Source organism: Urocitellus parryii, chromosome 6 (genome assembly GCF_045843805.1).
Source record: "Urocitellus parryii isolate mUroPar1 chromosome 6, mUroPar1.hap1, whole genome shotgun sequence".
NCBI classification, from domain to species: Eukaryota; Metazoa; Chordata; class Mammalia; order Rodentia; family Sciuridae; genus Urocitellus; species Urocitellus parryii.
This window is the reverse complement of record NC_135536.1, coordinates 72,022,359-72,041,035: the sequence shown is the minus strand read 5'-3', so window position 1 is coordinate 72,041,035 and position 18,677 is coordinate 72,022,359. Positions and strand designations below refer to the sequence as shown.

The window sequence follows — 18,677 nt, the reverse complement described above, 5'->3', positions numbered from 1 at the left end:
TCTTTGGAACTATCTTCAATTAGTTAAATGCCATATAGGAAAGCCAGTCTTGGTACTTAATAGCATCACTTACCCTGTTCAATCAATTTGACTTCAAATTACAGTTTGGGCGGGATCTAAAAAATCAAATTTAATGTCAAAAGACAAAAGGTTTTTCTACTATGAAAGTTATTATCTTTTTAAAATGTGAAAGCCTTCTGAAAATGGCATCCTAAAAGTTATCATCAAGGAGAGTAGCAGGTTAGAGTAAGGGTAAGCTTCCAAATTTCCCAAGACAGGTAATTGGGATGGGGGGTGGTGGTGGCAAGAAGAAGGGTGGAAGGGAGAGTCATTTTTATGAATAATCTTGGAATTCTTTTTGAACAGTCAATTTCTTTATGCTATTTGCCCTTCAGATGGTTAAGTTTTATGTAGTAATTAACCAACTTTCAAAATCCAACTTTTCAGAATCCCCAAATGGTTTCAAAATAAGATCTGAATTTAAAATTTCCCACAAAGATTACAAGGATGGAAAGAAGTGCACCAATTTATGTAAGGATAAGAATTTTCTGCTAGCAAACCTAAGCACCCCTAAGCACCTAAGCATGGTCAGAGGTGCAAGTTCTAGAATCTAAAGATTTTCCTTCAATGCTGGTGATTTAGAGGGGCCTTCAAGCAGCTCTGAGGGTCTCCATTCAATCCTGAAACTATGTATTTAAACACATACTGGTTGCATTCAGTGATTTTTGCTTTGTTTCACAGTGTGATTCCTGTAATATGAGCTTTTCAGTAATTGTGAATTTTATTTGGGTCATTTTTTTTTTTGGCACTTAAGTTCACAATGCTTGGTTGTGTGGCTTAAGATTGTTTTAATTTTTGCATTTTACATTCCTTTTGGCACTTTCTGAAGAAGGGGACATTGTTTTTATGTTGTTTGGGGGAAAGTGGCAACCCGCCCCCTCTCTTTAGTTTTAAATGTTTGGCTTTATGAAATCCATGATTCTCCCTGGAATCTTGTATCATTAAATGAAGGGGTGGAAGTTTGCCTTCAAAAGCTGTCCATCCCAGCCCTTTTTAGAGGCTAGTATCTCCGGCTTCAGTTTTAGGCTGTTTGGCTATTGCTGTCACAGGTTCTGGTGGTCCCTCCCTGCAGAAAAGCACAACTGGGTTTTTGCGGGCCCACATGGCCATGTCACCTCCGGCCCCACTGGTGGTGTTGGAGGAGGACATCCTGCTGCAAACCCCTAGGCCGTTTCGAAGGCGATTACGGCTTCTGGCCTGCAGACCCTGGCCCTGGCTGGGTAGGAAAGCGTCCACATTTCTAGTCCGGTATCCCTCCTCGCGGTTGCGCCCTAGGAGCATGGAAATGTTGGGGTTGCGAATGGCATAGATGACAGGGTTGATAGCCCCATTGGCCCAGGTTAACCAGACAGCCACCACGTTGAGGAGAGAAGGGGCCTGCGTGGCCTGGGCCTGCCGGGTCGCGGCCAGCAGCACCAGGAAGCAGTAGGGGCCCCAGCAGCAGATGACGAAAACAATCATGATGAGCACGGTGGTGGCAGTGCGCACCTCGCTAAAGAAACGCAGCACACGCGCGTAGGTGGTCATTGGCCGCACGCGCACATCCGACAGGCGAACGGCCTTGCAGATGTGATAGTGGCAGAAGCACATGAGCAGGAAGGGCAGCAAGTAGCAGGCCACCACCAGCCCCACGCTGTAGGCCGCGCCCAGCTGCGCAGGGTCTGGAGAGGTCCGGTAAAGGCAGCCATGGAAGCTCTGCACTGAGGAGGGCTGCCGGGATCCCCCAAACAGTTCCCAGGGCAAGGAAAAGCCTAGAGCCACCAGCCAAGCGCCCGCCAGAAGCTGCAGGGCGCGGCGCCGGCCGATCTTCTCCCGGGGCGGCCGCACGATGGCGCAGTAGCGGTCCAGCGAAATGAGGGCCACGCTGAAAGTGGACACGATGCCGAAACACGAGCTGAAGAAGCGACTCGCTGCGCAGAAGACGCGCCAAGGCCTCGCGGCGACTTCGGGCGCAGAACCTCCGTGGGGAATGAAGAGGTCCAGGAAGGCAGCGGGCAGGCAGAGGAGCGCCGTGAGCAGATCCGACAGGGACAGCGACAAAATGAAGGCATTGGTGACGGTGCGAAGCTGCCGGTGCTTCACGATCACCCCCATCACCGCGCAGTTGCCCAGGCTAGATAGCAGGAAGATGAGCAGCAGGACGAGCGCCTGAGCTGCCACCGCTGCCCCGTGTGATAGCACCGGCGCCGCCTCCGGGCCCAGCGCCGGCCTCGCCGCCGCCGCCACCCGCACCGCCCCCGCCGCCCCCGCCGCCCCGGGCCTGCCTCCGCCGCCGCCGCCACCTGGAGCGGCAACGCTGCCTCCCCCGCTGGCGTCGCTCTGGTTCCCCAGCGCCGCGGCCGCCGCGGTCGCCACGGTGCTGAAGGAGAGCACGGCCAATGTCGCCGCGGAGGAAGTCCCGCCAGGCGAGCCGGCCGCGGAGGGGGCGCCGGGATGTGGGACGCCCGGCCAGGCCATGCTCACTGGTGGGCGGGCCGGCGGCGGCCGCGGATGCTCCTCCATGGGGCCCCGCGGAGGCCGCGGATCTGTTCATCCCGCACCGGGGAGGCGGCCGCTGGGCCGGAGAGGTGGCTTGGGCCGGGGGAGCGGCCGCTGCGGGGAGTCAGGCTAGGCGGGAGGGGTGACGGTCGCCGGGGACCCGGCGGAGCCTTTGACGTGGGCTCCAGGCGTTGCCGTGGGAACCGCGTGTTTACGCAGGAGCGCGGGGCGGGACGCCAGCCCAGTACCCCAGAAAAGCCAGCCCCTGACACCCCGCCTTTCCCCGAGGTTACCTAGCCATTGGTTTGAGCTTCAGAGTGCCAGCCAGGTCGGCCTCCTAGGGAAGGAGACCGGCCCCCATACGGTGGAACAGATTTATTCAAGGTTCAGTGTCATACCGTGGGTATGACTGCTTAGGGACAGAATATCAAATGAAGGAACCATAGGTGGAATGCTAGGGAGTAGTAAAAAACCAAGAAGCAGTTAAAGAGCACAAAGCCAGGCTGTGAGAGAGTTAATGAGGCTTATGTTTTTGTCTTCAGTAAAGAAGGGAAGGTAATGTCCCCAGGCTGTCCTCAGGAAAGTCATTTGTGCTCTTGAGGTCAGCCCTGTCCTTTATCTGAAAATAGGATTTTCATGTATTTCAGAGTTAAAATGGCTTACCAGATCAGGGGAACTCACCTGTGAAACCTGGGCCCAAACAAGTAATTAAAATAGATTTGCCAATGAATTTTACTGTTCACAGTGTAGCCCTCCTACTAAGCAGCATTAATATCACCTGAGGATTTGGTAGAACTGCTTCCCCCAGGCCTACTGGATGAGAATCTGCATTTTAAGATTCACAGGTGATTTATACACTTGCCAAAGTATGAGCAATGTTGTCTTAAGGATATTATGCAATTTGTAGCTTTTGAGAGTTTTGAGAAGGATGACCCAACTGGGGGACTTGAAGCAATGAGCAATGCAAGTTCATAGTGAAAGAGAGAGATGGACCTGGACTCATACAATGGCAGTGCTAGGTGGGTTTAATGGGGACTGGGTCTCAACCTAAAGGCCTTGGGAATCTCACTGAATGGCTCTGTGGGTGAGCTCAGCACCAAGTGGGTGAGGGGTTCCTAGTGTAATAAATATACTTGCCTGCAAGTAGCAAGCAGAAGCAGCCACCATGGATTACATAAACCATGTGGAGCCGGTTAAGTGTGACAATTAGGTCAAGTATAGCTTCCAAGTAGTAATGAAGCAGAAATCAGACTTAGAGTTGACTAGCAAATGGAAGGTGAGAAAAATGTACCCAGCGAGTGGAGAGTAAGAAATCTAAAGACTAGAATGCCAAGGCAAGGAGTGACAGCAAGCTAGAGGATGAGGAACAGCAAGCTAAAGTATGAGGTTCATTCTACCTGTGATAAGCACATTTAAGTACTTAAGGGAAGAAACCAGTGAAGGGAAGATCAGATATACTTTAGTTGGTGAGGTTAGACCCTTAGTGAGATATGATAGAGTAGTAGTGACCAATATTTAGAAGGTAGAATCAATAGGGCTTGGTGACTGGCCAGACAGGCAGAGGTGGGAGGTGATCTCCCTAGTGTTTCTGACCCCAAATGAGACAGGGCAAAATATAGAATAACAATTGTTTTATTGCAAGGGTTTGGCTCTGGTTTAGATTAGAATTTTGGAAGAGTTAAGTAATATCTATTTTTGAATGTTCAAGAAATACACCATCATTATTCAAGTACTGTATCTTGAAAAAGTTCTAACTGTCCTGTCTTAGAGATAAAAGAAGTATAGTAAGAAAATAATGGAGTCAGAAGTCCTAGATTCACAGCCTCTAGAATGACCTTTGGAGAGTTATTTTGACATACCTGATCTGCTTCTCCCTCTTCCATCTGACTGGAACAAGCAGTAACACACAGAGGATCTCCAGAGGGAGTGATCCACCCTGGTGCAGCTGACAAGAGCTATGCTGTTTGTAGAGAATTCCAAAACAGTGATAAAACTGACTAAAAGTCATCACTTGTTTATTATCACCCAGAACTGACAATTCTAAACAATGTCAGGGATGAAATTCCCACCCTTGATAACCATGGGATACTAATACCTATTGCATAGTATACTTCATAATAGTAGAGGCTATGTAACATGGCACATAAAAAGCTGTAGAATGTAACTTTTAAGCAATGTATTTTTTTCAAATTAATGTGATGTGAGATTTGGAGAGAAAAGAGTGGTTCTGTTCTCTGTTATTTAGTTCACTTTTTTTTTTTTTTTTTTAAAGTACAGCTCTTAATCTGTAGGAAAAAGTACATGGTCACACTGAGTTAGTGATAGTGTCACTTTTCTTAGGTGATTTTCTTTGCCACAGAATTTTATAAAGACCAAATGAAAAATACCTTAATTGCTTTTGTGTAATATGGAAATTAAAATATTAATTTTGGTCAGGTAAAACCACAGAACTAATGACAGGGTCAATATGGATTTATTGGGTGATAAAGCCTGGTAAAATAAATAATTCAGTTTTTGTATGCTTAGAAAGAAAATACTATTACCTACCTCACAAAAGAGTCTACTCAATTCTTTGAAGGCATCACATTAAAAGAGAATATTTTAGTGCTTAAATCTATGACAACTATTAACAATCAAATATTTTTAACAGGCTCACAGATAAGAATTGTCTAGCAAGAGTGCCAAAGGTCTACATTTATTTCTTCTTTATTTCTATGTGGTTGATAATGTGACTCATTCCATTGTAAAGATTCATTGATTAATTCCTTTCTTTTTTCTTTTTTTCAGGGACTGAACTCAGGGCCTTGCACATGCTAGGCAAGCACTCTGCCACAGAGCTAAAATCCCCATCCCCAATTAATTTCTACTATGTACTTGCACTTCAATAATTAATGGACAATTCCTTTTATAAAAGTCTTAAAGCAGCCAGACGGTAATTCAGTGGGTAGGAATGTACTAAGCATGCTTGAGGTCCTGGGTTCTGTACCCACCTTGGATTCCATACCTACCATGCACACACACATGCACATGTGTGGACACACACACACACACACACACACATGCATCTTAAAGAGATAGTAAGTCTGATTACTAGTTAGTCTTAGCATCAGTTTATGACACTTAGTGGATGTAGGAGCCCAGTTTGCAGCTTAGACACATCCCAGCAGCAGCTAAAGTAACACCTACTCACAGAAGTTGACCACCCAGGCTGTTTATATTAAGTGTTGGATACCCCTTAATAACCCATATCCTTTATATGCTGCTTATAGAGAGGCCATTACTTTACTAAAACTAGAAGACTAAAAAAATTGTAAAGTTTATTGTTGAGAAGGCTACAATTACAAATTTTATTCAAAGAATCTCTAAAACAAAATCTTATAGCAATACCATAGAGTAATATTTAAGTAACTAAGATTCTATTTTACCTGATAATGACTAGAAAAGTTTCTGAATTTTTGGCACTTTGTATAGTAGACATAAGTGATATCTATACCAAAGTTCATTTGAAAATAGGGGATATGATAATTGTCTATTTCACTACAGTATACTATTTTAGAAAGAAGGGATATTAGATGACATGTATTACTCAATAATGGTTAACATAATTTAGAGGAAACATTGATTACAGATAATAATTACTTTGGAAGGAAATCCCTTAAAATTCATGGAAGAGGTCACTTGAGAAGAAACCCATCCTTCAGTGGGTCGTCATCTTCTACAGTAAGGCTTGCTGCACCTGTGTAATGTGCTTGTCCTGATACTTCCACTATAACCGCTTTGAAGTCACCACATTTTGCTTCCTGAAAAAAAGATGGAAGGAACACCCTATCAAAATATTTCACTCATACTGTATCTGGCTTAAAAGTTGAACTCTTGATTTTTATCGTGTTAAAGGAAACCTAAGGGCTATGGAAAATTTTTAAGGAAAGTAACATGGTCTAATGTGTATTTTAGATATGTTTAGAGTAAAATGAAGGACAAGTTGAAGAGGAGAGAGACTAGAAGCCCAGAAACCTTTTAAGAAAGAACTTTGATTCACTGGTTTTAATCCAGAGGCACTAGGTAGTTTTTAGTAAAGATGGAGAAAGATAACATAATATAGAAATACTTTAGAGGTGGAAATGACTGGCCTGATGACAATGTAGAAAGAAATTAAAAATAAGGTAAACAAGACCATGGTTTTGTGCTTGGAAGTGAAACTAATGATGCCATTAGCTAAGATGGGGAATAAGAGAAGAGTATGTAAAGGAAGGATGGTAGCATGGACTTAAAAAATATAGTTGTAGATGGTCAGAATGCCTTTATTTTATTGGGGGCTAAGGATCGAACTCAGTGCCTCAAACATGCTAGGCAAGCGCTCTGCCACTGAATAACAGCCCTAGTCCATAGGATGGACTTTTTAACAAGTTGCATTTGAAATACTTTGAGGACATTCATTCCTCATAGAGATGAGGATAGGGACCAGCAATAAAAGTGTTAGATCAGAAAGAGTTGCAGGACAGGCATGGTAGGGATGAAGGTTTAGGAGTCATCAGCAGCAGAGGGGTTGAGAACTGAATTCTAGAAAGTGGAAGAAAGTGTCTAGTGGCATTAAATTGTAGATGAGATGGAAGGAAGCTAAGAATAAAATGCTGGAGTCACTTAATTGGATGGACAGGGAGCAGAAGCTGGGGCAGGGAAAGAGACTGAGAAAGCACCATGAGAGAGCCTGGAAGAGCCCAGACAGAAAGGAAAGGCTTATAGTGCATGTGAAGATACTCTGGTAAGCCTGATTAATAACTGTAAAATAAATAACTGCAACTCTTACTTGAAGTTGATTTTTACTTTCAAATCTTGTAAATAAGAACAACTAAGGTAAAGGTAAATGTCAAATATTAAAGTAGGGTACAGTAATTTTATTATTTTATTACAAAGCTGGTATAATATCAAGCACTGGTAAACTTGGCTTTGAGTGGTAGCAGTACAATGTAATAATTAACAGCATAGAGTCTGTTGAGAGAGACCCACATTCATAGCCTGGCTTTGCTACTCATGAACTAAGTCCTGACAAGTTTACCTAAGCTTTCTAATTCTCTATTTTTTCATCTATTAAAAAAGGATCATAACAGTACCAGTCTCTTAGAATTCTTACAAGGTTTAAATGAATATGGTACGTATAACATTCTTTAGCTTGGAAATTGATACACAGCGAAGTACCTAGTAAATATTCTGTATTATTATTTTTATCTTCAGGCTCAAATTCTGAAGCCACTGTGCTCCAAGTGTTCTCTTATGCTATAAATGGTTTGGTATACCATAAGATCAATCTATGATCTAGGAATACCTAACTTAAAGAAAATTCCATATTCAGAAAAAAAACAAACCTTGAAAATAACTGATAATTAGGATGGATTGTCTTCTATGTTAAAGGAGTAGAGATTCATTTACTACATGTAATCATTCTGTGGTAGATTTCACTTACTACCATAAGTAGATTAATTGGCCCTGTTAACATATTTAAAATTTTATTCCAGTACAAAACTTTTGCTTTTTAAAATTTTTCATGGTTTTTACATTCTATTATATAAAATAAAACACTCTGTAGAATAAAACAAAAAATAATAACAAAATCCCCAAACCATAATTTAGTGGTTCTCAAACCTTCTAGTTTTGGTACCCTTTATACCTTAAGATTTGAGGAACTCACTGGTACCAAAACAGGCGGGTGGACCAATGGTACAGAATAGAGGACACAGAAACCAATCCACAAAACTACAACTATCTTATATTTGATAAAGGGGCTAAAAGCATGCAATGGAGGAAGGATAGCATCTTCACCAAATGGTGCTGGGAAAACTGGAAATCCATATGCAACAAAATGAAACTGAATCCCTTTCTCTCGACATGCACAAAAGTTAACTCAAAATGGATCAAGGAGCTTGATATCAAATCAGAGACACGGTGTCTGATAGAAGAAAAATTTGGCTACGATCTACATACTGTGGGGTCGGGCTCCAAATTCCTCAATAGGACACCCATAGCACAAGAGTTAATAACTAGAATCAACAAATGGGACTTACTCAAACTAAAAAGTTTTTTCTCAGCAAAAGAAACAATAAGAGAGGTAAATAGGGAGCCTACATCCTGGGAACAAATCTTTACTCCTCACACTTCAGATAGAGCCCTAATATCCAGAGTATACAAAGAACTCAAAAAATTAGACAATTAGATAACAAATAACCCCATCAACAAATGGGCCAAGGACCTGAACAGACACTTCTCAGAGGAGGACATACAATCAATCAACAAGTATATGAAAAAATGCTCACCATCTCTAGCAGTCAGAGAAATGCAAATCAAAACCACCCTAAGATACCATCTCACTCCAGTAAGATTGGCAGCCATTAGGAAGTCAAACAACAACAAGTGCTGGCGAGGATGTGGGGAAAAGGGTACACTTGTACATTGCTGGTGGGACTGCAAATTGGTGCGGCCAATTTGGAAAGCAGTATGGAGATTCCTGGGAAAGCTGGGAATGGAACCACCATTTGACCCAGCTATTCCCCTTCTCGGTCTATTCCCTAAAGACCTAAAAAGAGCATACTACAGGGACACTGCTACATTGATGATCATAGCAGCACAATTCATGATAGCAAGACTGTGGAACCAACCTAGATGCCCTTCAATAGATGAATGGATAAAAAAATGTGGCATTTATACACAATGGAGTATTACTCTGCATTAAAAAATGACAAAATCATAGAATTTGGAGGGAAATGGATGGCATTAGAGCAGATTATGCTAAATGAAGCTAGCCAATCCCTAAAAAACAAATGCCAAATGTCTTCTTTGATATAAGGAGAGTAACTAAGAACAGAGTAGGGACAAAGAGCATGAGAAAATTAACATTAAACAGGGATGAGAGGTGGGAGGGAAAGGGAGAGAGAAGGGAAATTGCATGGAAATGGAAGGAGACCCTCAGGGGTATACAAAATTATATACAAGAGGAAGTGAGGGGAAAGGGAAAAAATACAAGGGGGAGAAATGAATTACAGTAGAGGGGGTAGAGAGAGAAGAGGGGAGGGGAGGGGAGGGGGGATAGTAGAGGATAGGAAAGGCAGCAGAATACAACAGACTCTAGTATGGCAATATGTAAATCAATGGATGTGTAACAGATGTGATTCTGCAATCTGTATACGGGGTAAAAATGGGAGTTCATAACCCACTTGAATCAAAGTGTGAAATATGATATATCAAGAACTATGTAATGTTTTGAACAACCAACAATAAAAATTAAAAAAAATAAATAAATTTAAAAAAATTAAAAAAATTTTAAAAAAAGATTTGAGGACCTCAAGGAGGTTTGGTTTATGAAGGTTATATCTATCCATATTTGTTGTATCAAGAATTAAAGATATTTGTTAATTACTTCATTAAAAACAATAAACCCATTACAATGATTACACTTTAATGTATAAAGAAATATTTGTGAAATATATTTGCAAAAATTTAATGAGAAATGTGGCATTGTTTTACACTTTTGCAAACTTCTTTCTTGTCTGGCTTAACAAAAGACAGCTAGATTCTTATATCTGCTTTTGCATTGAGTTGGTTGGGATATCACCCATCATGTAGTCTCTGGAGAACTCCATTGAATACGTTTGAGAGAATGAGAGTGAAAAGCTATTATTGTTATTATTATTATTTTAGTCTTATTATTAACAGAGTTTTGACCTTGTAGACATATAGGAAGCATGTTGGGGACTCTTAGGGGTCCCAAGACTAAACTTTGAGAACCAATATGTTAGTTGAACAGAAGTTTTTACAGGCTTGCTTTAAAATTCTATTATGAACAGGACCCAGTGGCACAAACCTATAATCCCAGCTACTTGGAGGCTGAGGCAGTAGGATTGCAAGTTCAAGGCCAGCCTCATCAATCTAGGGAGACCCTGTCTCAACAAAAAAAAGGACTGGGGATGTAGCTCAGTAGTATAGCACCCCTGGGTTTAATCCTCAGTCACACACACACACACACACACACACACACACACAAATCTCTTCTGAGAACTCATCACTCAACTCAGTCCTCTTCGGTTTCATAAGCAACACATTTACAAATAAGAAACAAAGGTGACACTCACCCTCACAGCTTTCCCTGTGAACACAGAGCCAGTTGCACTGCTTTTGAAGATCCTGGTTTGGTTCAGTTTTAGAAGGCCTTTATGATACTGCAGAGCAATTCGGGCTGTCACTCCTGAGCCAGTGGGGCTCCTGTCAACCTGTTTCAGCATAAAGGAAGAATGTTCAGAGTATTCTAGTTCCATAGTACCTGGTGTTTGTGGCTAACAATTACAGTTTTAATACCTGTTCATCTGCAAATACACAGATGTTGGTGGTTGGTTCCTCACTATAAGCATCTTTTCCATCTGTTAATATAGTTCCATAGAGAAAGGAAAGGTCTTCATTATCAGGATGAGTAATTTTAAACTGAAAATAAGAACAAAATAATTAGCCATATGTAAAATAAATGCTTTATTTCAAATTTATCTTTTTTAATAATGTAGATAGGGTACTCTTTTATATAATTTTTCAATCTTTAGCATTTTGGGGCAAGGAACCAGATGCTAGATGCTATTCTTTAGATAGTATTTTTTTTAAATTTCTGGTTGTTGTCATACTTTGGGTCCCTTCTAAGGAAACTGACCTGCATATAGTTTCAGTGAAAAGAACAGTCCTCTATTCTAACACACACTTTTTGAAGCACTGGCCCCAAGTCCACAGGCTGGCTGTAGCTAAAGCCATCGTATTTTCATTCTCAGGAGCCTGAAGGGGAGAATGTAGAAAAATCAGGCACTAAGTATCTAGAGCTGAGGTTAATTCCAGTGATAGAGACAAGGACTGTGAGAGGCCATGAGCAAGTAAAAGTTAAAAGGATCTAGAAGATTTGGGGTAAGAGAATCAATTGAACAGGGGAAAAAAAGAAAGATACTGTAGAGGATGAAGTCAGTTGTTCCATGTAAAACAGCAGACACAGAAGCTGGCACTGGCTGAGTTGGTTGGTCCTCAGTGGTAAGGTTCATTAAGATCCAAAAGTGTAATGCTCCCAGGTTTTCTTGGGAGATCTACTTGTTTAACTTTCTCCAAGTTTCTATAATTCCAATCGTCTAGTAGACTGAATACTATGATCTTCTCCATTTATTCTTATAATTAGTATATTTCACTCCCACTTACCTGTTATTTTTTTAAAATTGAACATATCTAGATTCTTAAAAGCCAAAGAGTCCATTTAAAACCAAGATAAACAGGCCTGCATATTGGATCTTAGCTTTCTGAGCCCCTGAGCCCAACTCTACTGAAGTACTACTCCAACACACTATTCACAGGTTCACAAGTATGTCCCCCATCCTTCCCACCACTAGCTCAAGCTCCTGGGAGATAGGGTAGGGTTTGTTCTTCCTTTGGGTCTCTAGCATCTAGCATATGTCTGACATGCAATAAGTTCATGCTAAATGTTTGTTAAAAGAATGAAGAAAAATTTATATTAACTTTAGCCCTTCCCCCCACAGATGGTCTTTCCCTAAATTTGCACCAGAATTGATGGTCAGCAATTGACAAAGTAGTTCTACTATCTGATATATTAGCAATAGAACTTCATATTTTTCTCAAAATATCCCCTTTATCAGGGTCCACCCTTGTCACTACCATCTCTGTGAGAAGTTCAAACTTTATGGGGAAGTTCAAAATTACTACTTTTACATGCCTTTTTCTTCTCAATTTCATAACAAATGGAATTATTGTGTGCCAATTTTTAAAACTATTAGCTTTCTGCTTGATAGAAAAAAATATAATTTTTGCTCTTAAAAGTTACTGACTAAATAATATCCACATAAAGTTTCAGAAAAATGAAAATTTAGAATAGCAATATAGCATATATTTTCATTTGTTACTTAAGTTTTTAATTAAAGCCAAGAGTGTTGAGTCCGTTAGAAATTACTAGTGCAAGTATAATAGACATTGCCTTTCACAAGTTAATTTTTACTATTAGTAATTAAATATTTAGGTGCCAAAACATTCAAATTATGTATTTTATCTCTAAATTCTGACTTCAAGGTAGAATGGCAGACTTGTGCTAGAAATAATATTATTGACTCATTATTGAAACTGATTTTTATCAAAAAGGTTTTATCCCAAGCACAAACTAGTTAGTTGAATAGTTATTTGAGTAACTTCTAGGCAATACAAGAAAAATTCACTAAGAAAATTTTTTATTAATTTCTTATTGAAATAAGAATTTTTATCAGATCTAATAATCACATATAGCAAATACAGAATTACCACATAGAGCAAAACACATGAGCTTCAAATTAATGGAATATTGTATAATATATTTATTGTAATTTCAAATAATCATAAGCTATATCATCATAGGTATATTAAAAAGTGACTAATAGTTAACATTTATTGCTATTATTAAGGGCCAGGCAATATTCTAAGTCTTTTACATGTATTAACTTATTTCACTTTTATAACAACCCTAAAAGCAGATATTGTATAATATCTGCTAAAAACTGGGACGTGCAGAGGTTATGTAACTTGTACAAGGTTATGAATATTATAAATGGCAAAGCCAGAGCTCACCAGTAGCCTTGCTCTAGAACCTAAGATTTTAACCAGTACCCTATTAAGATACTTAATGGACATGATCATTCTATTTCTCCATGCCACAGAGGGAGGTTATTTGCTATTATGGCAGTGACTGGACTGACCTGAGCTTTCACTGCTTCTGTCACCACACTCGCTGTGTTCACAAGGTCTCTTGTCTTCGCAGAACATATATCAAGTCCAAACTTTTCTGCACTAACCAGTGCATAAAATGCTCCACCATATGCAATGTCCACCACCACCTTTCCATGTCCAGGAACATCCACCATGAGATCTTAAAAAGATGTGCTTGAAAATCAGTTTGTTTTTAGTATTTTAGCAAAACATTCACAGCATTTTAAATATTTAAATGTTTATTCTGTGGGAGAACTGAGGCTGGCTTTGAACTCACTATTCTCCTGCCACAGCCTCCCAAGATGCTAGGATTACCAGCATGTGCCACTGTACCCAGCTTGCAGGGAGAACTTTTGGTATCATGAAAAGGAATGAAGCAGAAATCCATTTTTCAAAAGAGTGAGCATCAGGTAATGATGGGTGCATCTTTTTATTTTTAACTTGATGATGTTTGCATTAAGTTGTAAAACATTTGAATGCTGTCACACCCCATATCATACGTACATATTTGTTAACTACTATGAAGCCCTTTTCTGAGAAACATCATAGAGACCAAGGGAGGGAAAACCCTCAGGAATCAAATTGATCCTTATAAAGGAAAATATAGGTCCCTGATTTTACTACTAGTAACAGTTTAAAATAGAATTTGAATTCTATTCACAAATTGATTTTCTTCAAATGCAAGGTCAAAACAAAATTTTTGAAAGAATTTTTTTTCTATAAATTATATACAAACATCATCTGCATGTTTCATCTCAAAGTGATTCTGCAAAGACTCAGGAAAAAGCCATTGTACAATAGAAGACATCACATAGTGTTATTTTTGTATCAGGATTTTTACATATCTAAAGTTCCACCTAAAGGTCAGTTCTTTGAAATCCTTTATCTGCATTTCCAAAGGAATGGGTTAGAAAATGTTTTGGGACATTAAAAGTGTTTCTACCTGTTTTAGTAAGATTTTTGCCACTATGACCAAAAGACCTGAGCAGAACAACTTTAGAGGAGGAATAGTTTATTTGAGGATCTTGGTTTCAGAGGTCTAAGTCCATAGTTGGCAGACTCCATTGCTCTGTGCCTGAGATGAGGCGGAACATGAAGGTAGAAGGGAGTGACAGAGGAAAGCAGCTCAGAACATGACACTTGGGAAGCACAAAAAGCAATGTTCATCAGGGACAAAATATATATCCCAAAGGCACATCCCCAGTGACCAACTTCCTCCAGCCACACCCCACCTACCTACCTACAGTTACCACCCAGTTAAACCATTCAAGCAGATTAATACACTGATTAACCAAGCATTTCTATATTTTCTTGCATTGTCTCATATGTGGGCTTTTGGGGAACCACATATCCAAACCATAATGGTACTCCTTTTGATATTTTCCTCTCTTCCTTCTCCCCAATTCAAGCTGGTCTGGTAGTCCCTGCCTTGGGGAAGGCACCTGGCAAGGGAGAAAGTAGTTCTTTTTTTTTTTTTTTTTTTTTTTTAATGGAAACCTAATTCTCAGGGGAAAGGCATTTGTTGGCTAGAGTGTCTGAAGGGAGAAATATTTCTATTAGCTGATAATTTCTTTTGGATTAGGGAGAGAGGAGGCTAAATGTCCTGAGTACAGAGGACTGTATTGACTTCCCCACAGCACAGGAGGGCTTTAGGGTGGGACAGCACAGCCAACCAGGAGGGGCAGTGCAGGGATGAGGACAAGGGCCACAAGGAGTAGGCTGACCAGCTTCACTTCACTGGTCAGCTGTGCAAGCTAGGCCAAAGGGCCCTCCTCTGAAGCGTGGCACTTTGAGGAAACCTTTGCTCACACATATAACATGCATGGGGCCAAGTCACCCAACAGGACAGAATGGGCTCTCAATTTTAGAAAATAAGTTGTGAAAAAGAAAATATTTCTTCTGTACCCGAGTTTTACAGAGTAATACAGCAATACCAGTATACTAGGAGTTAGGTCTAATCTACAGAAGTCCTTGTAACATATGTGTTGAAATAAAGAAAATTTATAATCAAAAGAATGAAATGTGTCTGTGGATCTTAACAGCAACATTGAAAAATGTCTTCATCATGATGTGGATGCAACCTGAAATCAGGATTAAGGAAAGGAGAATGAGGAAGTAAATAGTAACGAAGGACTGCTGAATATGGAAACCTATGGTTAAATTATGGGTGTGAGTGTGTAGATTGGTACCTACCAGAGGGCAGGAGTAACAGTCTGTGACTTAGTCTGCCTGGACCATCTTCTTGACTGTGTAGCTAAACAAGGCATTGGCCCCAATCCTGCACCAGGGAGGAGTGGGAGAGCTGGCTCAAGTGGTCACTGAGCCTGTAACTGCTCCCCTAGTCCACCCTCTTTAAAATCTTGGGCTCTAGTTTTCTTAGAATGGGCAATTGGGTAAGATAATATATCTGAGTTTCAATTTTCTTCTGTCCATTAATATTATTCCATTAATATTTTATTTTTTAATCAGAAATTTACTAACATTAAAAATCAAGATATTTATTTCTCATGTGACTACATCTTAAGTGCCAGGTATGTTCACATTGATTCATTACATTAATGTTGTAATTACTACAGCCCTAAGAGATTGTACTACATTATTTACTGTCTTCACATTATTCTCTGTTACACAAAAAATCAGTGGTGGAGCTTGGAATCAAACTTGGGATGAGGTGTGACTCTAACACCCAAACCTTTTCCACTAAAATATACAACCTCTATTTAGAACTCAATCCAAAATTTAAGGTTTTTCCTTTTATTTTATACAAGCTTATCACTACAGTTTTAATTTGATTTACTTCACCTGAGATTTAGTGGCTACCTACTACTATATGCTAATTATTGTATATTATCTAAGAGGTATACAAGAAGTAAAATAAATAAAACATTGCCTTTGCCCTTTTGGGGGTTCAGTTGGACAAGAAAGACATTTAAAAACATGCCATATGTGTGAACAAGGTGTCATACATTAGTTTTCCAGAAAATTGATAAACATCTCTTCAAATAACAAACACTTTAAGGATGAGAGGGAAGCAATCTGATTGGCCTCACTTACTTAAGGAAAGGAGAATGAGGAAGTAAATAGTAACGAAGGACTGCTGAATATGGAAACCTATGGTTAAATGATGGGTGTGAGTGTGTAGATTGGTACCTACCAGAGGGCAGGTGTCCTTGTGTATAAAATGGAATTGCTATTTTTCCTAAGAGTTGTTTTCAAAATTCTACATGATAATATGTGGGCAGTGCCTGGTACAGATTAGGGATACAATACATCTTAACAATAAAGACAAAAGTTTAATTTCCAGTGAGAATAAGTTTCTCAAGGGGAACAGACAGCTACATTTGCAAATCAGCATATTCTTCTAAATTTCATTTAGTTACTTATTCAATAAATATTCATTGATTACCTACTATTCTAGGCAATTGGAACACAGTAAACAAAACATAGGAGAATGCCCTTTAGTGTTGTGTGTTGGAGATGAACTTGGCAGCCCTCTGAAGTAGGTACTGCAGTCATCCTCATTTTACAGACTGTGACATGGAAGCATGGACTTTCTTGCCCATGGTCACTGAATATGGAGATGCAAAGCAAGTGACCTTGAATACTGCCATCTGCCTTTTATGCAGTTTTCCAAGTAGAGAATATAGGATTTCATTTTCTTTATTCAAAGTGACCATTACTATCCACCAATTATTGTGATGTCACATGGAGATGCTCTCAGAAACTATTGTCCTTGAGGGGTTGGCTTCCCTTGCCCTAACTGAACCAGAACTATGATGTAGTTGGTGACCAGCTGTCAATTCCCACAAAATCTAGTGCTTTTAATGCAGCTGGGGTTATCTAGGGGAAAACTAGGTAGCATCAGTAAACCATTGAGGGTTTTTTTTAGATGCAATTCTAAACATAGATTCTGTCTCCCTCAAATGCCAATTGGAATGTGACACTATTCTCTCCTAAGGGGAAAATGGAATCAATTTCCCCAGAGGCATCCATCATCAACTTGTGTGCTTAAATTGCCTAAGTTTGCTCTAAGACTGAAAAATGCCTGTTCTAGTCTCATTCACAGCCCAATTCCTCTCAACAACCCTTACACATCCTGCAATCTTTCCACCTCAAGGAACACATTTTATATAGTTTTAAAATTCTAAGTATACAACATACTATCATTTAAACCTAACAAACTCTATGAGATAAATGAAGAAACAAGCTCAGAGAGGTTAAATAATCTAAGGATGCACAGTTTTAAGTGGTTGCAGGATTTGAACCCAGTCCATGTCCATGTTCTTAAAGCAATTAAGAACAGCAACATCTATATCTTCACTTCATTCTCCAATTCTTATCCAAAGAGGAAAGGCACTTTTAACAGAAGACCATATTTAGTAACTCGTTAGGAATAATAATGTGTTTATCAAACATACTTTGGAGCCCTGATACTGGCTATTCTTTGCTGTTTCCTTGACCCTAGCTAGTGTGCTTTGCTTTATTCAACTGTGAAATCTAGGAATGCAAGAAAAGGCCTAAAAGGCTCTCAGTAAGCAAAGCACCAATTCTTCACCGCTCCAGGATCTCCTGCGGTTTAACTGAACTGCACTCGCCGAATCTGCAAAGCTCAAGATGCTGACACAAGTTTGCAGTGATTTGAAATCACCTTTTTATTGGTTGCGGGGGCAAGCGGAGTGTGTTAGTTGCACCGCTTGGGTTCCAACCCAGAGAGACAGTTAATGTGGTTAGTTTCGTTCCGGATAGAGGATGGAGGGTCCCGCTAGTTACCTGAGGCCAGCACGAAGGCCGGGACGCTGTGGAAGCGCACAGGGCCACAACTGCGGCCGCCCTTACACTCCACAAAAGCGGTCACCAGCCCGCACGGGCAGTGGATGTTGACTCGGGCCTCGCAGGTGCCGGCTGCGGGTGCAGGCACCAGCCCGAAGTCGAGGGCGAAGCGGCCAAGCGCCAGCACTGCGTGGCCGCACATGGAACTGTAGCCCTCGTTGTGCAGGAACAGAACGCCCAGGTGAGCGTCCGGAAGCTCGCTCTGCACCAGGACAGCTCCGTACATGTCCCGGTGACCCCGGGGCTCGAACATGAGTCGCCGCCGCACGTAGTCAAGGTGCTGGCGTATGTAGCGCCGCTTAGCCAGCAAAGTGGGCCCTTCCACCTCTGGACACCCAGCCAGCACAATGCGCAGGGGCTCGCCGCCCGTGTGCATGTCCACCACCGACAGCGCCGGCGTCCTCGGGTCGTGTGGGGGTAGGCGGGGCACGGCCAGCGCGCTCTCCATTGTCGGTGTGCAGCAGCTCCACCACTGCCCAGCGGTGCTCGCCCGAGGATGGGAACCTACAACTCACCCTAACCCAGAAGGCTAGTGGGCGTGGCAGCCTTAGGGG

General features: G+C 41.0%; 2 protein-coding genes across 2 annotated transcripts; both read right to left on the bottom strand.

Moving 5' to 3' along the window:
* Positions 1-1,053: 1,053 nt before the first annotated feature.
* On the bottom strand, positions 1,054-2,562 carry Gpr135 (G protein-coupled receptor 135). Its single transcript, XM_026410059.2, has one exon. The coding sequence runs from the start codon at positions 2,560-2,562 to the stop codon at positions 1,054-1,056; it is 1,509 nt and encodes a 502-aa protein (XP_026265844.2).
* Positions 2,563-5,055: 2,493 nt separating this feature from the next.
* On the bottom strand, positions 5,056-18,638 carry L3hypdh (trans-L-3-hydroxyproline dehydratase). The gene is made up of 5 exons (XM_026410054.2): positions 18,064-18,638; positions 13,284-13,453; positions 10,882-11,004; positions 10,659-10,796; positions 5,056-6,338 (listed from the first exon to the last, which is right to left on the bottom strand). The coding sequence occupies exons 1-5, from the start codon at positions 18,569-18,571 to the stop codon at positions 6,213-6,215; spliced, it is 1,065 nt and encodes a 354-aa protein (XP_026265839.1). The 5' UTR covers positions 18,572-18,638; the 3' UTR covers positions 5,056-6,212.
* Between the last annotated feature and the right edge of the window lie 39 nt (positions 18,639-18,677).